At 39.8% G+C, this 9,654-nt stretch overlaps 1 protein-coding gene across 1 annotated transcript in view; it reads left to right on the forward strand.

The window, feature by feature from the left end:
* RGS12 (regulator of G protein signaling 12) overlaps positions 1 to 2,086 on the forward strand; it is an 80,144-nt gene extending 78,058 nt beyond the window's left edge. Inside the window, exon 17 of the mRNA XM_009985601.2 lies at positions 1,722 to 2,086. Within this exon, the coding sequence (XP_009983903.2) occupies positions 1,722 to 2,086 (365 nt within the window). The remainder of the gene's footprint in view (positions 1 to 1,721) is intronic.
* Positions 2,087 to 9,654: the final 7,568 nt, after the last annotated feature.

Here is a 9,654-nt window from a genome sequence, read left to right on the forward strand (position 1 = left end):
AGCAGTTAAAATTAAGCCAATGTTTGACTGCAGTAGGAAGATGTAAACACAAAGTGTAATATAGCCCCATTAAGTGTTTGCTGTAATTTAGTAGGCTGGAGTCGTGCTGGGCTAGCAGGGCTGAGAAAGCCTTCTGCCTTCTCTCTGCTATTGCTCAGCTGATTTGTTTGGAGTTTGATCTAATTCCTTGGGATGTGATAAAAGACGAGCATTACTCATGTGGAATACTCACATTATTAAGGTGGGGCTACGCTGTAGCTAAAGCACTAAAATAATATTGCACTACTTAGAATTTTGACTTATTTTCATTAAATAGAAAGCTTTAACCCTTGAGAAGACCTTGGAGTGATTTGATTGAAACAGTATGAAATTGCTCTTTTTGTCCTCTTCATTTGCAGTTCTCCCTTTCTTCATATCAAAAAGTTCTTGATTGCAATGATTATACATTGAAAGTTATTTTTCTTGCGATAAACACTGTACACATCATTTTATGGAACAAACACAAATAAAAGGTTTCAAAGCCAGTTATGGGATTTAACCACACAAGTCTCATGGGATTTGTGTGGCTAAATGTGCTAGTCAGACACTCGTGTGTACAGTGGCAAAAAGTTTAAAAATGGTTTAGGTAAGACATATTGCACAAGATGGTACCTTTTAAAAGATCAGCTGGTATACATAGAAAAAAGAAATTAAATGTGAAATGGAAGCCCTTTTCTATTTTTTTTTTATTGGATATCAGTTGGTCTAATAAAAGCAGTTCTCTCTCCCTGCAAGTTTTACCCCTTTTTATATCATTACGGTGGGGGCACCTCAACTACAGCAATCATGTTGATAACCATGGTGCAAATCATGAAATCATTCTTCATCCTTGCCTTTCTGTTGCTTCTGTTGCCTGTTGAAAGAGGCAAAGCAGCTTCACCTGCATCTGCTTTAACAAATGCCTAGCAGTTTGTAATGTCACACCTAACACAAAACTAGATTTTGGGGAACTCGAGGTTTTAATCTAGGGTTAACTTGGGATAGTAATGACTTCGTATGACTAGTTCTAGAGAATAAGCCCAAATCCTAACAGTTGTGATTTTAGAAGCACTGTACCAAAGAGAAACTTCAAGGTTAAAAAAAAATCACACATAACTCAGGTGTTTCTTGAATGTTTAAAGCCCTTCAGCAGATTAAGTTATTTCTTTTCTTCTTATCCTGTAAACCATGACCCATAATTGCTTGGTTGCAGTTCAGGACGGAGCAACTTCAAATCATCCTTTCTTAGTCTGCTAAAGAAGGATTAGTCACTAGCCAAGTAAAAATAATATCTCAGCAGGGATCTGGTACTGGAGGCCAGTTCAAGTCAAGGAACATCTCCCGTTCTGCCCCAGTGGCAGCTCTATATTCTCCTCCTTCACCTTTGGGTTTGCTGGTGTGGGAGTTTTTGTTCTGGAGGTGTCCAAATTTATACTAAGTAGTTATTTTTAATGGAGTCTTTTTAAAAACTCTGAAAAATGCTGATTTAAGACAGATACATATTAACATTTTACATGTATCTTTGAGATCTACTGTTTAGTTACCTACTTGGTACCTCAAGTCTCCTATATGGGGTGGAGGAATATCCCAGCTGACCATCTACCGTTAGGACCTCAGAGGAGGTTGCAATTTTGAAACCTGCTAAAGCCAGGAGATATGTAACTCTCCTATTCTGTGTTTTTCGTTTTTAATTCTTCTGATAGGTGCAAACCACAGAAAGAAAAAAGATTCACAAGGGACTTCAGGAAACTCTTGTGAGCAGACCTCTCACAAAGCGAAGACCCGCAGAAGCTTTAATCCTCCTGGTGCGAGAGTAAACCCCGGTACGGAGCTCCCTGTAAAAAAGATAATCGATGTGGATGGAGTCAAACTGGAAGACACTGGCACACGCTCTTGTGGTGATTCAGAAGGGAACCTCAGCTTTGAAGGTTACATCTCTGAACTGAGAGCTTGCCAAGGGAGGATGAGGACTGGAGTTTATAGGACATCAGACCTTCCATCTCTGATTACTGTCAAGAGCGAGAAGACTAAGGGCACTGAGAATCAGTATAAAGCTACTTTTGTTTAAATCTCTGTTTTTAATTAAGGGTTCTGGTATTTTTGCTTGGCATGAGCAGCAAGGGAGATATCCCTAAGAGACACGTTTCTGCAAGTTATAAGTTGTTTTCAGTACCCATTGCCTTCAGTGAGGTCAGATTGTCTCTTCTAATATGAGTTAAAACCTGTAGAGTGAAAAAAACAGTATTTCAATTAAAGTATTGAGCTACTTGGTTTTGTTCTCTTACCATTTCTATATAATTTTCCCTGGGATGATTCCATTGCACAGTGAAATTAAAATTATTATTTCCACCTCTACCCTTCTTGTCTTTAATAAAGACAAACTCACTTTAAATTCCCCTATCCAAACTTTTTATTTAAGGTACTTTCACTTTAATCTTCTAATGCTTTTTTCTGGTCTGCAGGATTCCCTGTGTATTGGTAGACTTTTGAAGTGGAAGTAAAACCAGTTACTGGTGTAAAAAGGTTAGGAATATTTATTTAGTTTCTTCCTATCTGTCTCGCAGTATTTGGGAAGAGGTCTAAGTGGAATTCAGTCATGTCTAACGGGCTGCCTGGATGGATATATGCAATAAGACCGTTGTTATACAAGCAGTAAGAAGGAAAAAAAAAAAAAAAAAAAAAAAAGCTGTGAATTTCCTGTGCTGGGAATAATAGCTGCTCCTGTAGCCAACACTGGTGATGTTTCCATACCAGAAATGTATATACTAATTACGCAGTGCTGGGAGGGTCGTCCAGGTCCCTACTCATCACTGCTCTTAATATCTTTTAGCTTTGGGCATTTTTTATATTGCTCTTTCAATAAGTGGTTAAGTGCCCCTCATTCTTCTTGTCATTGATTCTATTTTCAGTTAATCTTCTAGCCTTGGGAGGAGTTTTGAGAAAGAAAAGATACTTAAGAATACTGAACATGTTGCTTTTGCCACTGGCTTCTTTTCCTCCTTTCCCATTTCTTCAGGAGAGGTTATGAGTGTGGGCAAGCAAAAGAGTACATGAAGGAATGAGAGCCTTGGACCTCTGCTCATCGATGTGAAACAGTATTGAGTGCATATGTTGAGACTTTCTGGTGGCTTACTGCCTTGAAATTATTGTGATCCTCAAAATGCCATATTGCATAGCTCCTAGGCTGCACTAGGCAGTAAGACTAAAGCATTACAGTAATTGTTCATTAACTTCTCTTTCTTCGCTCCTAAAGCCTACCAAGAATGGTAAATTTTCTGAATAGCAGAGAATACTGGAGGCAGTCACTCAGTTTCTTAAACTCAAATCTGTAAGATGAGAAAGAGGTACGTAAGGTTTTATAACAATAAAGTAAGATTCCTAAAGCTTAAGAGTTATACATCCAATACTCCAGTGATATGAATGGACACAGCACCCATTAGCTTTAATACTTTAATTCTTTTCTGCTGCTAAGTGATATTGCTCTTGATATCAAGGAAAACCCCTGTTAACATTAGGCCCAACTCAGTCTGTGACTGAATGAGGATGTATCCTATGAAACAGATGGTTTTTTTTAAACTTTCAATATTAAAACCAATTTGAGAGTTGTGCTGAAATCACAGTGGTGTAACGATATTAGAGACTCGGGGAAACACAACAGGCAGCAGCTGAGATCGGAACTAGGAGTGGGTGAACAGGCTTGGAGAGTGATGGAAGTGGTCACCATGCTGTAACGGACTGTGCTGTGAAAGTACGGCCATAGCATAGTGTGTGCAGGCTGACTTGACCTGTGCTAAGGATAAAGAGGGAAAGCTTTTCTACTCTTTGCTCATTTTGTTCCATGGGATATGTTGTTCCATATTGTAGTATATATCATACGTGTGGGACACAACATAACAAAATAGTGAGAGCACAAGGATGTGAGAGTATTTAAATATCTACGTATTTTTAAAGCGTTTTTCCTTTTTTTTTTTTTTTATTTTTTTGGTAGTATTTTGCTAATAATTGCCCACGAGCGGATATTTCTTTGCACAGATAAATGGCCGCAATTTTTTCCTATCTTCTGGAAAATTAATAGCTTTATTCTAATCAAGACTGACATTACACCAGTCAAACGTAAGAGAGGGCTTTGTGACTTGCGATGCGCTTTGCACTTTTTGTGTGTCTTGGAAAATAAAATCCTAACATCCTACAGGTAAAAAACTTTGAGATTCAAATACAGTCGTTACAGTCTTTATTAATCTCTGATCAGTGTTTTAGATGAAACACGTTTAGTTATCTCACATTGTGCAAGCGGGCTGAAGTGACTTTTAATGAGCAAGACAGGATTCTTCAGCTGGAAAAAGAGGTGGCTGAGGGGAGATGTAATACAGTCTGAGAAACCTTGAGTGCCGTGGAAAGGGTACATGGAGACTGACTATTCACACTCTTTTATAATACAAGAATTAGGGACCGTCAGATGAAGCCAGTAGAAGCCAGGTTCAAATTAAAGAGCTGGTTCTTCACCTTCTCCTGTTTTCTTTCCGTAAGCTGCTGTGCTCAGAAAAAAAAGCAAACAAAACCACTGTTCTTAAATTCTGAGTGCAGCAAACTGGATTTGACTCTATCAGAAATTCAAAGGGAATTTGGCAGCATGGGAGAGTCAAATTGTATGCAGGAAAACAAAAGTTGTGAAAGAACAGAGTTTTCTCTAACACAGGGAAAAATCTTGGCACAAAACCTGGAGATCCTGTAAACAAATGGAGATGGGAAAAACTGTTCCTCCCCACGCTGCACTGTTATGCCAGTTATTGTCATATTGTTTAAAAGAATGACTTCTCAGCTAGGACTCGTGGAAATTCATTCCTTAGACTTAGAAAGAATTAATGATATTAGCTGTCCTATTCAATATCTGGCAGAATATTAAAGCTAAACCTGCTGGAATCGGTTGTCACAGATCATGGAGTTAATAAAAATGAATATGGACAGCCTGTGTCTGTTTTCCAAGATTTTACTAAGGATATTGTCCAGTTTTAATTACTGTGTGACTTCAACCTTATAATATGATTTTAAGTTGCCTCATTATACTGTGATTTCCACTACTAATGAAATCTACTTGCAATTAAAAAAGCAACCCAATTGAAGCACTGCTTGATAGCTTAATCCTTTATCTTGCCAGCTAGTTCCTAGATATAATCAGATTTTATGTGGCTTTATTTCTCTTTTACTTTTCCTAGTTTTCCTCTGTTGAAACTCTGCTTCTACAGAGAGTTACTCTTACGTATCCTTAATTCCATGATAAGAAATAAAAGGAGAATTCAGTCTCCTCATCCTATCTGGAAGAGGGAGATCCACTCACCTACATCCGTACTCAAACCTGAAACTGTAACAACTAGTTATATAAAAAAACCCCAACACTTAGAAAATCCTGCAGCATTCTAAATCTTATTTAATATACTATTTCTCTCATATTTCGCTTGTTGTCATGGTATTTGATTTTCAAACAGTAGTGGTTTCATCCTTGTAGGCTCCGCAACGGTCACAGTTTTGTTGTTTTTCTGTTTTAAAGTCTCTGTGAAGAAGAAAAAATATACATATAGGCAAACTTGCAAAGGGACTTGCCCTTAGGATTACTACAGCAGTGTGCCTTGTCAACAGATTTGTGATATAACCCACATGCGAAATAAACCACTGCACGATTTAGCTCTGGGGGACGGCATGACAAATAACCGGTGGACTTTGAAGGAACATAAACAGGCTTTGCAAAGAGACTTTGCAAGAGATTTACTGCTCTGTGGGAAGGAGCCAGTACCTAGCTGTACCGTGTCCTTTCTCATGCCCCTGAAAGTCTTCTGGGGGCTATTTAATGTCTTTCAAGGATGCTGGGTCCTTCGTGCTCTACTTCTCCGCCTGGAAGTTTTGGCCTTTTTTCTTGCCTTTGCAGTAGAGTGCGTTGGTTTATTCCTCCTTCTCTTCTGATGTTGGAATTTACTATTCTTAACAGAAAACTGTTAAAAGACGTGGCTCGACCAGTAGCCTCCTTACCTCATTGCAGCAGAGATAATCAGGACTTATGGGCTTCTTTTGATTTTTTGGAAGTAACCTGATTTTCACCACAAAACTGAAATCTTTGCCAGTAGCTTGTTTCTCAGTCGTGATGCTCTTGCTCATCCCAGACCTCACCAACGCAGTATTGAGAGTGGACATTGTCATTTAAAATGATCTCTTCTAAGGTACTCGGTAGCTGGGAGATCGGACGAGTGTGCGGTAGTGCACCGTAGTGTCTGTGATGCAAACGCCCAGAGGCATCTCTTCACAATTTCTCAAAGCTGCTGAAAAGTTTCCAAAGGCTCAGTTAGATGAAGGCCACGGCCCAACGGCAGGTCCTTATCAACAGGTGTGAGAAGCCAAAACTGTGGCAGGTCTAAGGCACCGCTCCAACTCTCCTAACCACAGCTTATTGTGTTGGGTTTAGAAACAGCCATATTTTCCGTATCAACAGGCAGATTTCCAAGCTTTGAGGGAATGTAACAAACCCTTGTGACAACAGTGTTGCTCTGAAGAGAGTGTAGGTGTTTACCCTCCAGCAAAAACAAGTGGCACATCCAAGCACTTCTCTCTGCCTGTGCTCTTGGAACAGCATCCCATGCTTAACATCATAGAGTACTGAACAATCGGGACATTTGTGAACCCTAATCCAATGCCAATTAAAACACAGGAAAAGCTTTCATTGATCTTACTGAAGTATTTCCTTGCTGTAGACCTACTGTCACTGTAAGCCAGCTTGCTCTTGATTTTTTTCTGAAGACCTTTATCTGTTGAGAAGCGCTGGATGATCAGGTGTCTGTAAATCTCGCCTGCATTACTCAAAAGGTTAGTAAATCCAGTTTGTTACACATGAACCAACATGTTTTCTGAATTGTTTGTGTGGAAGACAAGGAAAGAAAATTGTTTATATTTTTTCATCCCAAGCGATCATTCTGTTGTACAGTCTAAAATGTTGTTGTACAGAATTTGATTTGTATTCTTGTTTTATTTGTGGTTTTGTCTTTAAACGTCTATGTAATGACTTTCTGATATGAAAATGCACATTGGATTTATTTCTCATGCCTTGTTGCCCCAAAGTATTGAGAAATCCTGTACCGCACAATAATGTGTATAGAGTCTAAAGTGTGTCAAACTCATTTAAAATGTTAATTGTGTATGTAGTAAGTAAATAATTTATGTCGCTGGCACTGATAGTGTTTCATTGATATCTAATTTCAATGTAAGGAAAAGATGTGAATAAGTTTTTTTTCGGTTATTCTGGGACCTGCTGCCACTTGAACTTCACAGCTTCAATGGAAGTATGAGACAACGTGAAACTAGCCTGCATTTTATTAGATTTTGCAAAGATGTCTTCTTAAACCTAGCTGACATGAAGAAATTCATTTAAAAGAGGATTGTTAAGAATTTCTGCCAAATATTTATATACCTTAAAAATAGCTCATCCTCTGGAATTTAATAATAGTGGGTTAGGTTTTTAGCCTTTAATTAATTCCTTTTGCTCTATTCTAGCAACACAAAGGAATTGCAGACCTGAGGTGAGGCAGTAGCCAAATGTTTTCCAGGTACAGTGTAATCCTCCTCTGGTTTCCCCTAGGTGTAGTCTTGGTGGGTTGTCCAGCTCTGCCATTTCTGAGTGGACAAATGCATCAGAACTGCTCTGCCCTTGCCTCAGGCGCTGCTGCAGTGCACGAATGCTCTATCTGCCACAGAGCAAGAGTGGAACAAAATGGGGAGCCCAGTGGCTCGGTGTCTATGTACAGTAACCTGAACGAGTGACATAACGGTCCTTAAACCGTTCCCTTCTCATCCACCATCCTCTTCGTTCGTGCTATGAACGCGCCGTGCCAGAGCACGGGGGTGTACGGAAGTTTGAGTACCAATAGTAGAAAACAACGACTGATGGGAATGGGATGAAACGCTACTCTTCCTAGTCCATGCTGTCACAGTGTCGCTCCCCAGGATAATCTCGTACCAGTTTCCAGTGGTGGGGCTGAATCCCACCCCAGCATGTACACACAGCTGCAAAGCTGCTAGAGCATTTCTGAGAGCCCCCAGCCTGCATCAAGCCGCAGGGCGAGTATTGTAACCACACTGGAGAAGGCCCTGAACTTCAGACCTGCGAAGCTTAAATACCTTATGTCTGCTTTGCCAGGACATACTTCGTTTGCATTCTCTGCCTGCAAAGATCTGCTTACAATCTCGAAATAGTGTATAACTTAGTTATTGTACAGCTTCGAGTCTCCATTCCAGAGCAGGCTGATAAAGAAATGAAAGGCCAGCTAGAAGTCCATCTAGTTAAAGCTAGTCCTCTTGGAGTGGCATAATCTTAAATCAGGGCACAAAAATGAATCTAATGCCTCTTCCCATTCCTGCAAGAGGTAAATGGGGGTCTTGCTTAATGATCTGGGTCTTTCTTGGAAAGATGAAACCATGTGATGAGAGGAAGCTACCCTTTAATTATTGTTCTCCCTCATTTATAGACTTGCACAAGCATCCTTTTCAGTAATTGTATTTGCTAGTATACCAATAACATGAATTCAAATATCAATAACTTCTTCTACACTTTTAGAGTTTCCAGTCAATACTACGGCCAGGATGAAGCAATGCCTGGCTGAGATCAGCCCTCTGTATGCAAAGCAGTTAGCTGAAACTTGTTTGCAACCAGGAGATAACTGGTGATGGTGGGCACATATCTTTGATCTTGTCCTTGCTCATTTGAGCACTGAGAAAAATGTGTGTGTTAGACAATCCAGAATAACACACGCCACAAAACTTCACTCCCTGGTGAGAGCGTGAAAGCAGAAACAGGCAGATGTTCATCTTCCTCTTGGAAGGTGCTGGATGGCTAAGCATGGGCCATTGGTCCTGCACCACCTCAGTTTCCTCGAGAACGCTGGTCATCCCATTGCACCTTGCCAGTTTGTTTTACACTCTTGTGGGAAAGGGACAGATACAGAGGTATGAGATTATGATGCCATTCGTTGCAATGATGTTATCTTATATCACGAAAGGATTCACTCTGCAGTGCCGTAAGATGTAGTTTTCCTTGGTAGACAACTGCATAGTTAACTGGATTTGGCCTTCAGTGAGCAAAAGAAAGTCCAGTTTAATTCAAAATAGACTTAACAGAGCTGATCTGCAAGTCATGATTTTTCTTTTAGGTGATCCTGGCTGGTATCTTCGTGCCTAACTTTAGGTGTGTACTCCAAAGCTGCCTGTGTATCTTAAACACAGTTGTTAGTTTATATATGTGTAAGAGATATAGTTAATACTGTCCATGGATGTAAAGAATGATTTGTTTAACACTGTCCATGGATATAAGTATTTATTTGTTTTATCCTTCAGTTGAAACATACTTTGGGACAGGTGACTTTCACCTTAAATTTCACCCTCCTCCATTTTCTAACTCTCTGTTGCTTACACTGGGAGCCTTGATACCCACCTCAGATGTAAATACATATGCAGCAGGTCCCTGAAGCTAGGTGGGGTGACTCTGATCTGCCAGTTTCTCCTGATGCGTGAACAATGACAGCTCAGATTGTTTCTGCAGCAATTACACAGAGCAGCAATTACATTTCTGCAGCAATTACAAGGAGTGGCACTGGAGATACA

Source organism: Tauraco erythrolophus, chromosome 5, assembly GCF_009769465.1.
Source record: "Tauraco erythrolophus isolate bTauEry1 chromosome 5, bTauEry1.pri, whole genome shotgun sequence".
NCBI lineage: Eukaryota > Metazoa > Chordata > Aves > Musophagiformes > Musophagidae > Tauraco > Tauraco erythrolophus.